Here is a 20,328-nt window from a genome sequence, read left to right on the forward strand (position 1 = left end):
TCTTCAGACAATATAAAGATATTTAACATGCGATTCACTAAAGAGCCTTAAAAAAAACTACAAATGGGTAAGAACAATGGACAAGGCTCTGTCAATCACTTGGACCTGTGCCAGCTCATTTAATGCATGTGCAAATGAATAAAAAAAATAGTATCGGCTTTGGTATTGATCTGCCTGGCAGTGTGCCAAGGCGCCAACTTATTTTACGCTAAAAGCTTACACCAAATGCAATATGCATGTCGCTATAGGAAAACAACCGTCGCAAAAGGAGAAGTCCGTTTATCTGTAAACAGTATATTGTTTTTTAATCAATGACTTTACACTTTGAATGCAGGGAACCGTAACATGATATGAATGGGACTATTTCTTTGATTATCAATGCTTTCTCATTCCATCTTAATCATTCATTTTACCACAACTCATAAATTTTCATCCATAAAAAGTAAAACAGAAAGAACGCATGATTTACAGTTACCACAATTTATTATAATTTCAGACTTTCAAGTTCCAGAGGAAACAACAAATATTCAAATCAGTCTAACATAAATACACAAAAAATGTATAAAATTATAAGCATCCCTTACAAAAAAAAAAAAAAAAAAAAAATCAAAAAAAGAAAAAAAAAAACAGCAACAATTTGATAACGGTATCTTTCATAGCACTATTTAATGCATATTAGTTTTAAAATATCTGATTTCACATTTCAAAACTAAACAACCATTTTTTTTAAAAATTAAATCATAATTTTTTTTTGTTGGTAATATTCTACTTCTGAGGGTAAATTACATCTTGAAACCTATTTTCAGAGTTGTATATTGTACAATAAATAATTGTGGTATATATACAGTATGAAGTGGTGAGAAAAAAAATAAAATGCACATAGTGGCATAAACTTGAGTCCCAAAAAATGCAGCTTAAACTTCCATATTACCGGTTTCTTGTAACATATACAATTTTCACAGGAAGAGAAAAAGAAATTTCATCATGTTAAAAGATGGACAGAAAGCATGGTTTAGCAGAAAACACTTTAAATATCAACAAACACAAAAACTGCCACAAGTCACCTCGCATCCCTCCAGATAGGAATTTTTCTACAATTCTATAATGAGGAACTGAGGTGACATATGCATTGCTATGTGCATTTTGATGGTCATCTTGATTAAAAAAAAAGATGATCCATGTCAAAACAAATTCACAATAATCATTCAATAACACACACTAGACAGCTCCTGCAACATTTACCAAACATGTATTATAATGCTGTGTAACTGAGAAGGTCACACTTGATGAATGATTCCACTAGATAGTTATATTCTGTCACAATAAGCACCTACACAAAAAAGCAACAGGAATATAACAGGAATATGTGGGCAAAGAAATTAAACAAGACCTATTGGTTATGTTTTCCAAAATATGTTCTTTTTTTCAATAATCAATTTTGATATTAAAGACAGAAATCATTAGAGCAGCATTTAAAGCTTGTACAGGCAACTCATTCATACAAAAAGATCAAACTTAACAACTGCAATAACAAAATTTGATACAATGACATGATCTATTTACAAATGTACATGGTAATAAATTACAAGTCAAAATGGGGAAAAATGCCTCCCTGTATATTAATGGAAAAAAGAAATCTGACAATTTTTAATACTCAATGGAAAAGATGAAACCTTTATAACAATGCACTTGCATGTTTCATGGTCTGTTAAAAGCATAGGTCAGAAGACAGCACATTGTATATACATTTATAACAAAATTGAGCATTTCCTTGGGTGAGAAGCACTTCTTTAAATAAATCAAATAACTAGTTGCAAAATAAAAAAAAATCATGAAATTTTAAAAGGGCAGTTTCTTTTCCATGATATAATGAAACTATGATGTCTCTATATACAAAGTGGCAGGATGAAGGATGAGACCCATATGATTGGTCTTATGACTTCTGAACTATAACGTTTGGTCGACAGTAGTAATGAACCATATTGGGTCGATGTAATAAATTGGTGGCAATGGGGAATTTCTCGTGATACTGTGATGGAGAAAGATGGGGGTGAATTTCAGTCAATGGAACTTCTGTGACAGAAACTGATTGTCTTGAGTCTATTTTCTCAAATGGAATAGGAGAGTCACGGTCTTCAGGCTCACTGCAAGTGACACTGCTGTCTTTTTCACTCTCATCACTATGAGGAATGCCCCGATGGTGAGTTGTCCTATCATTTATCCCTAAACGATCTCCTTCTAGGTGTCGGATGGCCTCCACTATTGTTTCCAAGTTCCTCCGTGACATAGATTCAGAGTCCGAAGAATTTCTCTCATGCAACTTCTCATCTTCCTCCGATTCAACAGATTCAACATAAATCTGCAAAGAAACAACAAACACCCTTTAATACAGATAATATGAAAATCATGTATACTTGCTCAAATTTCTTCAGTACATGTATATGCATTTAAATTACATATCTGGATTTGAAAGATAGTATACTTTTATTGTAAGAATATCAAAACAAATCAAGGATAATAGAACTGCTAATAAAACACGTACAACTTTATCTTTAGGTCTCTTCTCTTGCATATGTTCAACAAATGTTGGATGCTCTTGCTTCAAATGATACGATTGATTTTGTTTTTGCAGCATCATTCGCAGATGTCTTTCTCGGTCTAACTGGCATCGCAAGTCTATCATCTCCCGCTTGATTTCATTGATGTCTTCATAGTCTGCTGATATTCCCTCATCTGACGATTCTATTAATGAAGTTGGATGAAATAATCAAATAAGGTTCCCTAAACTTCCCCCATTACAGGTCATTATTTTACTGTATAAAAAGTCTCATTGTCAATTCCTTTCATGAAATTTTTTGAACACAAAAATTTAGTATACATAGTAAAACTGACAAAGTATGACTTCTCCCTTTGCATTCAATTTCATTTACGCTTTACAAAGTAAAATCTACTGAAAATATGTAGCCACAATGAATAGGGTACCTGTATCTCGCTTCTTCCGTTTCGTTGGTGGAGATGGGTTATAGTTGTTGATGGATACTTGTTTCTCATAATCGCTCCCCAATAACCGCTTTAGTTGAGTGCTCAGTTGGTTGTTGATGGCTAAAAGTCTGGTCTTGTCACTTTCCAACTGCTCAATGTAATCAGAGGTCTGCTGCAGAATGGCAGCCTAAAAACAAAATTAAAATAAAATGCAACAATTTCTCAATAAACAGCTTCAATCTTACTAAAAATTCTTGACACAATTCTACCAGTACTACCTTTGTGTCAATTTTATTTATTTATTTATTTTGTTTTCACAGAGAAACATTCATGCATTTGTGTTATTTTAATTTAAGAGTACATTCTGTACATTGAATGAGACACTTTATTTTGGCGTGATTTACTAGATCAGCTGATAGCCCACTACTCTCTGGCAATTTGCCAAGGAGTACTGTTTGCATAATTTCTGTTTATTTTACCCAGGACCCAGTGACCAAGCAATGTTTGTATACCTAGATGTCTGTTCTTTCGACACAATCAATACTCTCATTTATGTTTCACTAATGTCACTGACCTACATAGTCATTTTAAAATCTGCACATCTTTTCACCTGTGAATCTCTACTATCAACTCCCAAGAACTACAGTTCTTTCAATCTGTAAACCCTTCAGTAAACATGATCTCCACACACATTTCATGAATGGCACATAGTGTGTTACACCTGAGTAATTTCATATTTAGGTTCTTCTATAACCAAAGGCATCCCTGGAATCTCAGGTGAAATATAATTTCAGAATATTTTCTTTTACTGGCACATCATCACAAACCTGTCCTGACCCATCCTTCTTGATCTAAATTTGTCTACAACTATCTTGTGGTAACCACCAAACACTTACAGCTCTGTAATTTGGGGCTTTCTTTACACACAGCCCTTGTGAACGAATGCTTACATAAACAATTTTCTTGCCTACTGGATTTCCCATTCAATACAAACCACTCCTCTCAAAGGGAACATGAGTTGGAAGTTTATCAGTTTCATGCCTATAAAAAGTGTCAAGAATACTTTCATACTTATTTAATGCTGATTTCTTACAGCATAAAAATATTAATTCAGCCTTATCAGACACTAAATTTACAATTAATAATGCACACAGTAAAACTACTTTATGACCTATATACCACAAGGACATCAAAATGTATGCACATCTAATTAGTTTTAAAAACCTATCTTAATCTGCTTGTGGTAAAGGAGACCCAGAGGTCTGCGAGTCAACTATTATGTCTGATAATGATTATACAAGATCAATAACTGCTTTCAGACAGGCTGGGAAGTGATAACTGCTACACAGCTTCTCCTAAACACAGCAGTTACAGCTTGTCTAGACTGACTAATTTATTTCCATGCAGAGAACTCTGATGTCCATCAATTGATGATTCAGGGCACAGAGCCAAGAAATACATACACATTTCACTTTACTATCAGGTGAAATGTCACCCAATACCTTAACATGATAAACATTCCTACACCTGACTGCTGTGTCATTCTTGTTCCAACCCCCCCCCCCCCTTTCAAATCCTCTTTCACAACTGCAATGCTCACAATTTTTTACTCTTGAATAATGATGAGCAATTTTTTCATATTTATAACATTTTTTTGGTTCATAATCATTTAAAATTGTTTATATGTACACACACAAATTTACCTTGCTCAATTTCTCTCCATCACTGTGTGGAATCAAGGATTTTAAACTCTGAAAACCAGCATTAATGCTTTGCATTCTTCTTCTCTCGTTGCTGTTAGCAATCTCTCTCCTCATCTTTTTCTCATGTTCCATATGAGGTTTCCCAGGTATAGACTGTGATCTGCAATAATTTGATTATTGAAGTCACACAAAATACAACTATAATTTTTTTCCACATAAGAATTTACCCAACTCAAAAATCATTTTTTAAAAAAAAATACAAAGTACAAATATCATTGAATTATTACTAGCAAATACTTTTAGAAATGACTATTTTCAAACATTGATCACTTTCCCAAGAATAAAAAAATTCCTTGTATTACATTCTAAATACATATCACATAGATCTTTTAACAAACTTTGCAATTTCTTATTTTGCTTCCACCATATTTATTTATTATTTTCTACTCTCTATATTTATATGTAAAAATACATATTTCCTGTCCAGGTAACCTAACAAATAAATACACATTGATGCAAACAGAACAAACTTGTGTTAAGTAACAATTATCATATGACATGGAAAACATTGGAACTGTGCCAAAACTTTTTTTTTTTTCTATTTACAGTTCAATTTTCAGCTGTTTTGTATGCGTCATGCAAAAAAAGTGTACCAATGTATCACACAAATGTACTGATCTATTGTTATATGTTTCTGTTGACTTACAAGACATATCAAAAAATTGTTTCCAGATAAGGTCAAATAAAGACGTCGCAGCATATTTTGCGAACATATTAGATACGTATGCAATAAGAACTGGTTTTATTTTGATTTTTGTTTAAACAACAGATAATCGTAATAATTTGATATATGATAAACAGATTAAAGTAAAAAATGGTCCCACGTGTGTTAATTAATTGAAACACTGCAAAGAAATGCAACGTAGCCGGTAAGTTGTCTGCCCTTTGTTTTCAGTCACGCCATGTGCGGTCTCGTGCTCCGGCTAACATAGAAACTTTGGCATCCAAGTACAACAATATCAACACATAATTTTAGTAAAATAGTGTGCAATAACATGCTTTATATCATATAAAATCATAATGTGAACTTTTAAAATCAAACTGAAGTTGGCGAAATAGAAAAAAATGCAAAACAAGCTTGGCCTACAAGCCGCTACGCAATGTTTATATTGTGGAAGGCGTGCGTACTCGCGTCGCTACTCACCTTCCCAGAACAGCTGTTAAATCCTCTCTTTGCAATTCGTACTCGGAGTACAATTTTCTTCTGTCACTACTCCTGTACACATTCGACATCATAACTCCCTTGAAATCACAAACTTTACAACAGTTAAATCCAAGGAAATATTAAAGTTGTATTTGCAAGGTTTACTACCGGGTCGTCGTGGCTTCAGTAGAATGAGTATTAATTGGCGGGAAACAGCTGTAGGTCGATTCACGAAGGCAGTGCTCTGGTCGTATCCATGAATTTCAATTTTATAACATTGAATTTACTTCCCATTCTATAAGAGTTGATAAAAAAATAAGAATGTATTGAAACGTATCATTTCTATGGCAAACTTTGAAAATGTAATTTTGTGCTTGCACGAAACATATGGGATTCTTTCTTACTGCGCAATCGATTCACTTTCCCAAGCCGCACTTGATCTCCGTTGGCAAGACGCGGGAAACAAACCAACAGCTGTTTGGCACACTGCCAAGAATTAGGTAAGGAGAATCTATACACAATGTTTTTTATATTAGGCTCTCTTTTTCAACTGTTTGTGTTTTTTATGCCAATAAGTACTGCAAAATTTATTTTTAAAATATCTAAAACCAAAACAATTATCATAATTCAATATAACTTTCTCTATAAAAAACATAACTGCAAACCCATATTTAATATATTGAAAGTCTCAATTAGAACTCAATTCGTCTGGAATGCAGACTGCTCTATGACATTACCATATTTGTAGTTACTAAATTTAGGTGTCAATCAGCTGAGCCAGTGCATGTAACAGATTGGCTTCTTCGGGTCAAGGGAAGGCAGACGGTGAAATTGTTTACTAACACAAGCAGAATGGGGAAATAAAATACATCCTACGGGGTTTTATTCAGATGTGTTGTAAGACTCCTCAGTCTAAATTATTAAGGTCACATAATCTCATCATTAAAATAATGTTTTAAGGGGTTTTTTTTGGGGGGGGGGGGAGGAGGTAATTTTAATTGTTGGATCATCTGACGAACTATATAACCTCCCAGTCTCCATGTTTACAAAACTTTCACAGAAAGGTAATAATTATTAATTTACAGGTTGGTCAGATAATCACATATAAAATCAAATATGCATATACACTTCTGGTTGCTGTAAATAAATCATTTTTCATGTATGCCCTACTTAATAAAAATTGAATCTGATTCAATACATACGATCGACGGTAAAAAGGTAGGAGATGTCCCTGTTAAGCTTAAAAAAAATCTTTCCCAGGCCATCTTTTAAAAAAAAAAATGTTTGTTTGCCCTCTTCCGACCGACTGGCTAAAAATGACCCGACTCAAAACTTTTTTTAACCTCCAGGAAACGATTTTTTTCTTTTCATTCCTGAATTTTCTCATCCCGTCAAGAGGTCCACAAGTATGTTGAAATTTTCTCGGGAAAAAAGATTGCATCTCCCTACCCTGAGTCGGGTGAGGGCAAACAAACATTATTTTAAAGATGACGTCACTCAAAGAGTTTTAATTATTCAATTTACTTTTCTAATGATAAATTCTTAACGATCTGTGATTTTTAAAAAATTATTTTATTTATTTATTTATTTATTTATTTATTTATTTATTTATTTATTTATTTATTTATTTATCTATTTATTTATTTATTTATTTATTTATTTATTATTGTTGTTGTTGCAAAAATAAAAATGGTTACATTTTTTCTACATAGCAGACCTGTAGCAACGTTTTTCAAAGTTGAGGGGGAGATTGACAAGCCCTTCCCTCAAAAACAAAACACCCCCCCCCCCAAAAAAAAAAACACCTCGTCAACATGCAAGTTTTAAATATGTGAAAGTGCAAGTTGTAAAAATAACAATGGGTGCCGTAGAAATGACACAAAAATAAAATATCATATTGCTGTTTTGATTTTCAAAACAGTCGATGATTGAAAATGTTCAAAGTCTAAAGGGTTTTTTTTATGGGCCAGTCAATGCCAAACTCGATTTGAAAGTCATCAACATTAACGGAAGTTATCTAGAAGCAGAGGAAAATAAAATTTTAAAAAAGCAGAAGGTATATAGATATTGAAAGTCAAGGGTCATAATTTTCGAAATTCCAGAAAAACTGAATAATTGGAAGTTTTTCAAGTAGGAACTTACTTTTATAAATGAGTCAATCAACACGAAAGTTAAACTTGATCTGTTAGTCATCAGTAAGAAAAGACCAAAAATCAAAATTATTATCTACAAGGACAGAAAAAAAGAATGTCCGGAAAACGCAGTGAATTATATTCAATAAATTCTCAAAGTCTAAGGGCCATATGGTCCAATCAACTCAAAACTTGATCTATAAGTCATCAATATGAAGGAATATACTAAAATGAGTTTATTATCTACAAGCATAGCAAAGATAAAGTCTGGAAAACTAACTATGGCTGAATGATATACGGAATGACAATTTAATGACGGAATGACAGACGGAAACTATATGCCCCGACCATTTCATGGCGGGGGGCGGGGCATAAAAACTTAAAAAAAAAAAACAACAAACAAACAAACAAACTTTGACAAGCCATAAAAGGGGGATAATGGACTGTTTCACAAAACTCCTAATTCTTAATAAAAGGGGGGGGGGTGTTGGTAAAACTCATTTTCATCAGAAAATATTTTTTGTCTACAACAAAATAATGGGAGAGCCAGTTGATTTAAGTACAATTCAATTCAATTAGTTTATTTATCAATTAAGGGCCCTCATGGGGCAAAAAGAAAGTACATTGTAAATTAACATTTTTATATAGTCATATACATGTAATACAATATACATACACACAAGAGAGAAAGAGTTGCATGATTGATAGTAGAAAGACATAAAAATGAATAAACCAGATAGTTTTTATACATATACATGTACATAAATTCTGCACAAATAATATCATACATCATATATATGCAAATTTACATATTTATATCATACACATATTAAAGTACATTTTTTTTTTTTTGCATAATTTATCATAAAACAGTTCACATGCCTCAGACTTGACTTATGGTAATGTTTTTTGTAAAAATCTTCCAAGAAAATTCAAAATATCTAATTCCTCACAGTTTAGAATCCAGAATAATTGTTGTTTATCAGGCAAATTTTGTAAAATGTTTTACTTTGGATGAGATTAAGTTAAATAGGTCTTCTCTTTCCTTTGTGAATTTGCTACAGTGAATAAGGAAATGTTCTTCATCTTCAATTTGATTAAGCATACAATTTTTATATATTCTTTCTGTTCTAGGTGTGTTATCATATCTGCCTAATTCTATAAAGAGTCTGTGTGCTGATACACGTAATCTACAAATTGGCTTTCTGTATTCAGGTTTTAATAAAATCAGATATTTTTATGCCCCCGGATTGAAAGATCCCGGGGGTATATTGTTTTTGTCCTGTCTGTCTGTTTGTCCGTTTGTCCATTTGTCTGTCTGTCTGTTGTCAACTTTAACCTTGCCCATAACTTTTGATTGGTTGGAGCTATGACTTTCATATTTCACATGTGTATCCCTTGTGACAAGACCTTTCTTTGGGTACCATCAAATTTGACCTTTTGACCTTGACCTTGGAGTTTGACCCACTTTTGCAAAATTTTATGAGACTTTAACCTTGGCCATAACTTCTGAACAGTTGGTGCTTGGGGTTTCAAACTTCACATGTGTATTCTTTGTGACAAGGCCTTCCTTTGGATACCAACAACTTTGACCTTTTAACCTTGACCTTGGAGTTTAACCTACTTTTGAAAAACTTTAACCTTGGTCATATCTTTTGAACAGTTGGTGCTTGGGGTTTCAAACTTCACATGTGTATTTCTTGTGACAAGACCTTCCTCTGGATATCAACCTCTTTGACCCTTTGATCTTGACCTAGGAGTTTGACCTACTTTTGAAAAACTTTAACCTTAGCCATAACTTTTGAATGGTTGGAGCTAGGGCTTTCATACTTCACACATATGTAATCCTTGTGACAAGACCTTTTTTTTTGGATACCAACCACTTTGACCTTTTGACCTTGACCTAGGAGTTTGACCTACTTTTGAAAAACTTTAACCTTGGCCATAACTTTTGAATGGTTGATGCTAGGGTTTCATACTTCACATATGTAATCCTTTTGACATCACCTTCCTTTGGATACCAACCACTTTGACCCTTTGACCTTGACCTAGGAGTTTGACCTACTTTTGAAAAACTTTAACCTTGGCCATAACTTTTGAATTGTTGGTGCTAGGGCTTTCATACTTCACATATGTAATCCTTGTGACAAGACCTTCCTTTGGATACCAACCACTTTGACCCTTTGACCTTTAAACCTTCGCCATAACTTTTGAACAGTTGCAGCTAGGTCTTTCAAATTTCACAGGTATATTCCTCGAGACAAGACCTTTCTTTGGGTACCAACATTTTTTATCTTTTGGCTTAAATATTGACTTGCATTTGAGAAACTTTAACCTTCTTCATAAGCTGCCATACGGGGGCATCAGTGTTTCGCAAATACATCTTGTTCTAGTCTAAAATTGTTCTTCAGAAACAAATAAGTGACAAGTTTATCCCTTTTTAGTGTTTCATTTAAGTACTGCCAATCCATAGAGTACATGTATGAAAATATCAGCAGACTTCCTCCCCCTCACGCTCTACCAGGCCCTGGGAGGGAGAGAGATCTGAGCAATATGATGAAAGATAAACAACTCTGGGGGAAATGTATATTTGGTTTGTACAAAGAAAGATAACTCAAAGCATGCACAGTTTTGTTTGACTTGCAGGGGGTCTTACGCATGCGTACTTCACCAAATCAGCATGTTGCATTGTTGACAATAAGAGGAAATTCCAGAGAGCTGTGAAAGGTAAAACAGTTTGTAACAAGTTTTATAACACAATTCACTGACTTAAATGAAATTTATGTAACCAGAGAAGAATACTTTTGCCTTTTTGTTTGCTGTCGCAAAGTTTGATTAGCTGTCTAGTTAGCTATTGCGCGAATCGTTATGTTACAATGCACAAACCGATATTGACTTAAAGAACTTGGGTCCATTATTTGAACTTGTTCAGGTCGCTGATTTTAGAAAAAAAAAATTGCTCATATTTTGCATTACAAGTCTGAAACAAAATTTTATCTCAGCTTCATACGTTAAATTTCAATTTAGTTTCTATCAATACACATAAAACAAGATTTAACAAGTTTTACAAAAAAATTCACATTTTAATGCATGAAGTAACTCACCTGAGCGATTTTTTGTTGATCAAAAGGGTCCGGGATCCATCCGTCCGTCTGTATGTCCTGTTTTGTCTCTAAACTTTTCACATTTTCAACTTCTTCTCCAGAACCACTGTGCTAATTTCAGCCAACTTGTCACAATTTTTTAAAAGCATCCTTGGGTACAGGGGATTCAGATTTTTACAAATGAAGAACCATGCACCCATTTTTAGGCAACATGAATTCAAACTTAAAGGACTTATCGCATGTTTCTAAATTATTTGAAATTAAAAGCATAAAACGTTCCTTATGACCACAGTTTATAAATTTTGTGTTTTTACTGCGGATAAACCTCGATAATTAACCAATTGTCACACGATTGCGGTGTTTTTCTTTGAAGTTTGCTGTTCTGTATTAGCAATACAGAAGGGAAATTCAGTGGGCAGAGCTACTTTCCATTCTGTATTAGCTCTGTATACTGTCTTGTATTAGCCAACTGTTCTGTATCTAAAATACAGCATGGTCTAAAAATAAATCTGATTCAATTTATCAAAAGCACGTACAAATAGTAAATGCTGATTTTTTTCCTATTATAAATTTGAAGAAATATTTCCTTCAGAATGTAAAATGTCAAAATTTCTCAATCACTCTTAAAAAAATTATTTCACACGGAATCTACACGTTATTTCGATCCAAAGAAAAGGAAAAGTTGCAATTATGGAAAACATCCTATGTTAGAGAAATTCCTGAAAACCTGTTTGTTTTCCCTGCTTTTTGTGTCCCCTTCAAAATAGTAAAGCCAATCGGTTCGTGGATGCAACATACATTACGTGAAATTTCGCACTCCCCTTCCCCCATTTTCCACTCTTCTCATGTAAACTCAATCAAGTCTATTTTTCGGGATTTTTTTTAAAAAAATTTCATGTTAAATCCTTATCGCTGACGACTGCCGCACATCTCTTTCACTTCATTTTTAATGTCACATTTCAATAAGAAAATAAAAATCCATAATGTTCATCAAAAAACTGTCTGTATCACCTGTATGTGTATCTTTAGTTAACTGAGATTTTAAGACCCCTGAAATAAATTCGGATCAATCTCCATTTACAACAATTAAGGTTAAATTGTCCACCTTATCAATTGAGACTGACTTTGAGTCTGTTACGTCTACCCCATTGTCAAAACTAATCTGACTAAATCTTACGTTGTCCTTGAAAATATATGTATACTGCGGATGTATACTCCCCGTCGAGCCCTCATCTACAGAAAGAACAAACGAACTCTGGCGGAAGTTTGGATGCTGCACAGGTATGAAGTGGGCGGTGCTTTTTTTTGAATGATCGTGTTACAAATCATTTAGAGAACTTGACAGGTTCTGTATCGTAGATACCAATTTGGGGTGGAGACTCGTGCTACGCACTCGTTCACCCCAAATTTGTATCTACGATACAGTACCTGTCTCGTTCTCTAAATAATACTTATTGACTCAAATTAAAACCCCTGAATTAAAAATCTAAGTTAATTAGATAGCGATCACGTGACCCTGTGACATCAAAGGCGACAATGGCTGTTCACTCTTCACGTTAATCTTACTAAAATATACGCGATACAACCTGAATTTTCTGCATTGTGGACGACCAAATCACTGATTTTATCGATATGAAATTGAATATCCAACCTTATATTTCATAAATGTCAGCAAGAAAAAAATCTGAAAAATCTGTTAATATTGTAAAAATAGCAGCAACGATATCGAATGAGACGCGGCGAAGAAGAAGAAACTCGCCATCACAATACAATTTGATTTGTCATCTTATCACATGTATTAACTTAGTTCATTCACAAATTTAATATTGTATAACTTCGTTTTTAGCATAACATTAATTTACGCGGGTTTGCTGACGTCGTTAAAACTGGGTACGCAATTTATATGATTTGGGTGACTTTCTTGTGCACATTTGATTATGACGTCACAATGAAAAAGAAATCTGCGATGGTTTTTGTTTTATTAAATTCTTCAGTATATCATTATTTAGCTATAACTTTTCTTGGAATTGGTAGTTAAGTGTTATATTATTTAAGCAACAACTTATCACAAATAATGAAGACTTTTTACGATTTGTATAGTCAATACAATACTTACATATAACTTTTGTTGGAATTGGTAATTTAGTGAAGAAGGCTTATTACGATTCGAATGATCGACACTGGAAGTATTAAAAAACGTTTAATTATATTTGTTATCAATCGCATCTTCTCGGGCCTTTCCTGCAAGCTTGGAAAAACAAGTGGTTGTTTTTCGGCTTGTCGGAAAGGCCCGAGAAATTGCGATTGATTTGTTTTCACTTGGTATCGCGAAACGATATGGACACAAGGTTCAACTGACCTTTCTTCCTTTGATCGTAATTGAATTAACAGTTTGATTTATTAATAAAGAAGCCATTATTTAAAAAAAAATCGCAAACACACCTGTTACATCAAAAGATTAATTTTATTTTTAAAAAGGATATTTTTAAAATAAATAGATCTACAAGTTTATCATAAATTAAATACTGCTAAGGTACGATGAAACATAAAGACAATTTGTTAGCGACACTGACCTCCTCTTAGGTTACAACTATTTGATTCTGAGGGAGAGGGGGTGGCAAATTTTACAGAGACAGATTGTTTATTTTCCTGTCGGTGAAAAACAGATTATTTATTTCCACAAAAAACAAGGACAGATTATTTATTTCTTCTTGACTGAAAAAAGTCTGACAAGCAAAAAAAAAAAAAAAAAAAGCCAAAGTTGAAAACTCCCATCGGGGGGGTGGGGTATGGGGGGGTCTAGAACTAGTCATGGACAGATTATTTATTTTCTTGCCCAGTCGAGGACAGATTATTATTTCCAAAATATGTAAGCCCCCCCCCCCCCCAAATGAAATGATCGTCCACTAAGCAACAGCTTGCAATGGTGTTACCTACAGATTTTATTCGCTACTTTGCTTTCCATGTCCAACAAGTAGAATTAATGTTCTGCTGTTGATTACGTCAGATAAAATTTTTAAATTCTCGTCCCATTTACCCCTCTGAAAATGTGGTATGTAAGAATAAATATTTTGTTTAAATATATACTGAAAATATATTGTATTTCGCCGGGATGATATTTGGCAGAAATTCGTTGATTTGAGCACCTTGCTGAATGGTCTAAATAAACACATTTTATATACTTGAATTACTTGAATTAGAGGATACCGTTTTCCGCCAGCACGCTGGAAAAGAAAAATACACAGCCAAATGTAAGGATACGTCTAATCTACGAAAAAAAGCAAAACAAAACAGATAGAAAAGAAACGGTAAGAAAACAACACATAAAGAAAGTAAATTGGAAGAAACTAAAGGATTGACTCATTTGATTGTTGTTTTACGTCCCTTGCGAGAATTTTCACTAATATAAAACGTACAAAAACCCTAATCTCAAGAGAAACATGTCTAATAATCATTTCATTGATATTGAATTATTATGATAAGATTCACGGGTCACTTGAAGCGGATAGATGTGAATTTCAGGGGTGTGCAATTAGCATCGCCCGATGCCCGGGGCTACCATTTTTGGGGTCGGGCTAGTAGTTTTCTGCACGGAGGTAGCCCCTTGGGCTAGTAAAAATTAAAACTACCAATGTAATAATACATGAAAATCACTATCGGTGTTTTCACTCATTTTTTGCTATTAAATTCTCAAGCAATGAAAAATTTTCGGCAGCATGCTCCTATTTTTCGTAAATCTCCATAATCTTATCCATTTTGCAGTACCACCTGACTTATTTACTTCCAAAAACGATCGTTTTTATCTAATCCGAATTTCCTCTATTCCTCTGTTTATGGTAAATACACATGCAGATATCTCATTAAATTATTTGCGACCACTCAATCAACTGAAAAATAAGTGTTATGTGGTTTACATAGAATATATTTCCAGCAAATTTAATGATTTAAGATGAAAAAAAAAAAGATTTTCATTTCATTTTAGATAAGATAATTTATTTGAATTCATTTTATTTACTATCATAATTATTAATTTATACATGATTTAATTTTACTAGTGAGAATTAAACTTAGTGAGAGTTAGACTTTAATTTTAAAAAGAATGACATTAAAAACTCTGACCTTTTCAACAATAAACTATTTTCTTTTAATATTGGTTGTTACTCCCCCCCCCCCCCCCCCCCCCCACACACACACACATTTGGGCTAGTAACTTTTTACATGGGGCTAGTAACTTTATTGCTGCCACTAGCCCGTGGGCTAGTGCTTAATTTTTTTAATTGCACACCCCTGAATTTCTTTTTTGTAAAAATCATTTTATCTTATTTTTCTGCACTGAATACCGGATAGATATTCACGACGTCAAGCATGACGTAGTGATATTTTATGACGTCGTTCTTAAAAATGTTACATTTTGTGATATAAAAGCAATTATCCACATTTAAATTACGCGAAAACTAACTCGAAGACCTATTAATTTTTTCACATTGATTTATTTCAAACCAATTCTTTGTTAAAATACCAAAGGGGGAACAATTTCGTCTACACCATTTAAAAGTTACTGATATTTTTTGAAACAAAATCTTGCCTCAAAACGAGCCGAAAACGACGTTTTTATTATGTAATTCAATAGAATATCATCGAAAATGTAACGACAACAATGGCATGTTTGGGATTTAATTACACAAAAACGATGCAGACGAATTTTATAAAATTTTCAGAGAATATAAAACGAAGGTAGAGGATTCATATAACTAATTTTCATGGTATGTTTTTGGACACTTTTAAATGGCCTGCAAACCCGCGACCTACGTTAAGAAACTTGGAAATTCCAGACTGGCTTACAGAAAGAATAGTAGCAATGTCCTATTGGGTATATCCACTCTCAGACATAGTTATTGTTGCATTTTTCATAGAGGTAGACATTTGTTTACCTTTAGTAGCCATCTTGTCAATTGCTAATTATTTCACAGATAATATATCACTTTTATAAAATGACATCATTTAATTATTGTATATACTCTATAGAAAGAAAATATTCAACAGGGGCTTGTTTAGAGTGATTTATTTACCAACGCTAAAGAAAAAAATTGGCTTTCTGAATTTTGATATTTTGGCAGCCATTTTTATGACAGACTTGTGGCCAGGTACTATATATTTACATTTTACATATTCAAAAGCACCAAAAATATACTCAATGTTGATGAATTTCTCATTGCCATGTATCATAATATTTTTATTAACGTCTATGTAGCCTCACTGTGATGTCACTATAGTGCGAGTTTCTCCATGTATGAAATATGGAGATATCGAACTGTATTCAAGCTCAAAGTCCAATAAAACAATACAAATTGGGAGTAGAGCAAACACGGATCTCCAAAAACATCAGAGGTGGGATCAGGTGCCATGGAGAAGTGAGTATCTCCTGCTGACCAGTCACACCCGCCATGTGCTCCTTGTCATCATTGAGAAATAATGTAAAAATCCGTTGACAATTCAATGTGTAAATAATGGCCTAACAATTAGTATGAAAAACGTCAGTCAGCATAAGACTTAATGATAGAGTGTATTTGCTGACAAGGTCATTGTATCAACCGTAGAACTTATGAAATGATGACTGTTGATATTCTTGTTTCATCAACTTGTTTCTCAATAACTTGCCTCGTTTTAAAAATTGATACATAGAGCATGCTGACTTGCGTATCAAATTAACTGAGAGATATACACCCCATTTGCAGGAGATAGGGGTATATTGCTGCATAAGTAAGGGAAGTTGACAACTGAAAAGTTAGATTCATCACATTTATCATAAAGCTTTGTTGTTAGATTACCATTAATGTCTTTTTCTAGTAAATTAAAATTTTTAGGTATGGAGAACCCTGAGAGATATATACAGACAGATAGATATGCAGACAGGCAGATTTTCAGATAGATATACATGTAGATATACAGACAGATATACAGATATGCAGATGGACAGACATACAGACAGATAGATATACAGGTAGATATATAGACAGATATACAGACAGAAAAACAGACAGCTAAACAAAGAGACAGACAACTAGACAGACAGATAGATAATAATACAAGTAGATATAGAGACAGATAGATATAATGGTAGATAACAGACAGACAGCTAGACAGACAGATAGACATACTGAAGATAGATTTACAGGTAGATATACAGATAGATATGCAGATGGACAGACATACTGACAGATATATATGCAGACGGACATACAGACAGATAGATATACAGACAGATAGACATACAGACAGATAGATATACAGACAGATAGCTATACCTGTATACAGACAGATAGAATTAGTTATAAAGACAGGCACACAAGATTAGCCAAAAATTTCAACATAGAAGAGAAACAAAAACAGGACATCCCCCCCTTCCCCCAACACACACACACACACACACACCCTCTCACACACACACACACACACCCTCTCTCAATATTATTTTGTTTATAGATAAATCCACAATGTAGAACAGCTAGATGCTTTAGAATGTGTATTTGATCTGAATCTTATTCAGTTCAGGATGTGAAATTTTATCAAAAAATTTGCCCTGAATCTATTCTGTATAGTAATAGAAGAAACTAAGAAAATTAGATTATGTTTAGATGGTGATTAAATGCAGTTTAAGTTGCAAGCATGCTAAAATGTACATATTTCAAAACAATTTAATGGCTTAATCTATGACTTATAAATGTGTTACCAGTACACCTAAGATCATGTGATAAAAAATAGGAAAATTTTTGTGTAATATGGCTATATTGCACTTCTGCTCATTCAAATGATGGCAATATACGTAAATATTCAACTATAAATATAAAGTTATTATTAATCTTAAATGCTGAAACTTGATTGTAACCTTGATATAAGCATATTATAGTTAATTATTAACATTAAGTTTTCGTCCTTATTGATCTGTGTTATTTATTTATGTTTTTCGTGATCAAAATATTGTCACTTAAATGGAAACTGTTCCTTTCTTCAACATTTAAATTGCAGCAAATTTTTAATAGAATATAATACAAGAAAATCCTATAAAGCCAAAATTCAAAAAAAAAAAAAAAATTGTTTTTCCCTTTTCTGGCCCATACAATGGGCAGGCAGGCACAAATTTTGTTTTCATTTATCATGATGGGGGCAGGGCACTTTGAGAGGGCTGCAGTGGGGTTGTGAATCTAAAAAATAAATGTAATATGCAGTATTAGGTGAACTATTTATTTGTACAAAGAACAATATTTAAATATCTCAAGGAAATACATAGGGGAAATCTCTTCGAGTAGCTTGTACATCAAGTGATTTTTAGGTCACCTGAGTCACTCAGGTGACCTATTGCTATCTCTTTTCGTCCGTCGTCGTCCGTCGTTCGTCGTCCGTCATTCGTCGGTCGTAAACTTTTGAACATTTTCAGCTTCTTCTCTGGAACCAGCAAACCAATTTCAACCAATTTTGGCATATAGCATCTATGGGTGAAGGGGAACAAAAATTGTGAAATTCGTGCCCCCTGCCCCCTGGGGCCTGAGGGGTGGGGCCAAAACCATCAAAATTAATGCAATCTTTAAAAATCTTCTTCTTTACTCCTGGACATCAAGCAGTCAAACTGTTGGCATGATTGTAATAAGCATTGAGCCCTCTACCAAAATTGTGAAATCCATGGCCCCAGGGTCAGGGGTTCTGGTGCTAGTGCGGGGCTATATAGATCATATAGTGAAAGTGCATTATTTCTTTGAAAATCTTCTTCTCTACTCCTGGGTATTATTGAAACAAATTGAATACATAGTTATGATAAGCAAGGGTGACTCTACCAAAATTGTGAAATTCATGACCCCAGGGTCAGGGGTTCTGGTGCTAGGGCGGGGCTATATAGATAATATAGTGAAAGTGCATTATTTCTTTGAAAATCTTCTTCTCTACTCCTGGGTATTATTGAAACAAAATGAATACATAGATATGATAAGCAAGAGTTACTCTACCAAATTTGTGAAATTCAGACTTGTCGAAATCCATCGGTCCTGTTGGCAAGGCCGGTAAAAATTTGTCTGGACCGACAACTTTTAAGAAAACGTTGGTCCAGATGACCGTTTGAAAAAATCGAGCGTGATGCAAATTTAATAAAGGTCGGGATCGGGATGCGCAGCTGAAGGTCACAAACACAGGAAAAAATGGCCGCGTATGCGGCGTGTTGACGATATCCAATTAAATTTGTTATGGCAAAGTCATAAAACATGTCATTTATGTCTTTTTTTAAAGACTTTTAAGATTGAAGGCTGTTGAAAATAACCCAGGGCATTTTGGTGCTGTTATTCATATGACTTTCAATGAGGTACATGTATCTGGTCTGACAAAACTTTTACTGGTCCGACAGAACATTTGACTTTGTCAGACCAAATGTCTGAAAATTATTTAAAAATTTCGACAAGTCTGGAAATTCATGACCCCAGGGTCAGGAGTTTTGGTGCTAGGGCGGGGCTATATAGATCATATTGTGAAAGTGCATTATTTCTTTGAAAATCTTCTTCTCTACTCCTGGGTATTATTGAAACAAAATGAATACATAGATATGATAAGCAAGAGTTACTCTACCAAAATTGTGAAATTCATGACCCCAGGGTCAGGGGTTCTGGTGCTAGGGCGGGGCTATATAGATCATATAGTGAAAGTGCATTATTTCTTTGAAAATCTTCTTCTCTACTCCTGGGTATTATTGAAACAAATTGAATACATAGTAATGATAAGCAAGGGTTACTCTACCAAAATTATGAAATTCAGGACCCCAGGGTCAGGGGTTCTGGTGCTAGGGCAGGGCTATATTGATCATATAGTGAAAGTGAATTATTTCTTTGAAAATCTTCTTCTCTTCTCCTGTGTATTATTTAAACAAATACATGGTTATGATAAGCAAGGATGCCTCTTCCAAAATTGTGAATTTCATGACCCCTGGATCAGAGGTTCTGATGTAAGGGCGGGGCTCTATTTATTATATAGTGAAAATACATTAATACTTTAAAAATCTTCTCTGCACCTGGGCATATCAGAGGCAAAAAGAGTAAAAGTTTTACCGTATATACTCGCCTATAAGTCGGTGTTTTGGGAGTTAATTTTTGGTCCAAAACTCTATGTCCGACTTATAGGCGAGTCATAAAAATATAAGTATTTTTCTGGACGGCGAAATGTAGTAT

At 33.8% G+C, this 20,328-nt stretch overlaps 2 protein-coding genes across 2 annotated transcripts in view; one reads left to right on the forward strand and one right to left on the reverse strand.

The window, feature by feature from the left end:
- Positions 1-473: 473 nt before the first annotated feature.
- On the reverse strand, positions 474-6,109 carry LOC133173072 (transcription factor AP-4-like). Its single transcript, XM_061307989.1, has 5 exons — positions 5,890-6,109; positions 4,686-4,845; positions 2,983-3,169; positions 2,543-2,742; positions 474-2,359 (listed from the first exon to the last, which is right to left on the reverse strand). The coding sequence occupies exons 1-5, from the start codon at positions 5,979-5,981 to the stop codon at positions 1,934-1,936; spliced, it is 1,065 nt and encodes a 354-aa protein (XP_061163973.1). The 5' UTR covers positions 5,982-6,109; the 3' UTR covers positions 474-1,933.
- Positions 6,110-10,713: 4,604 nt separating this feature from the next.
- The window catches only part of LOC133172963 (zinc finger protein GLI1-like), a 50,342-nt gene continuing 40,727 nt past the window's right edge, over positions 10,714-20,328 (forward strand). Inside the window, exon 1 of the mRNA XM_061307827.1 lies at positions 10,714-10,748. The gene's annotated coding sequence lies outside the window, so the exon portion shown is untranslated. The remainder of the gene's footprint in view (positions 10,749-20,328) is intronic.

Source organism: Saccostrea echinata, unplaced genomic scaffold (genome assembly GCF_033153115.1).
Source record: "Saccostrea echinata isolate AGI-Se365-2 ecotype Australia unplaced genomic scaffold, CSIRO_AGI_Sech_v1 ptg000056l, whole genome shotgun sequence".
NCBI lineage: Eukaryota > Metazoa > Mollusca > Bivalvia > Ostreida > Ostreidae > Saccostrea > Saccostrea echinata.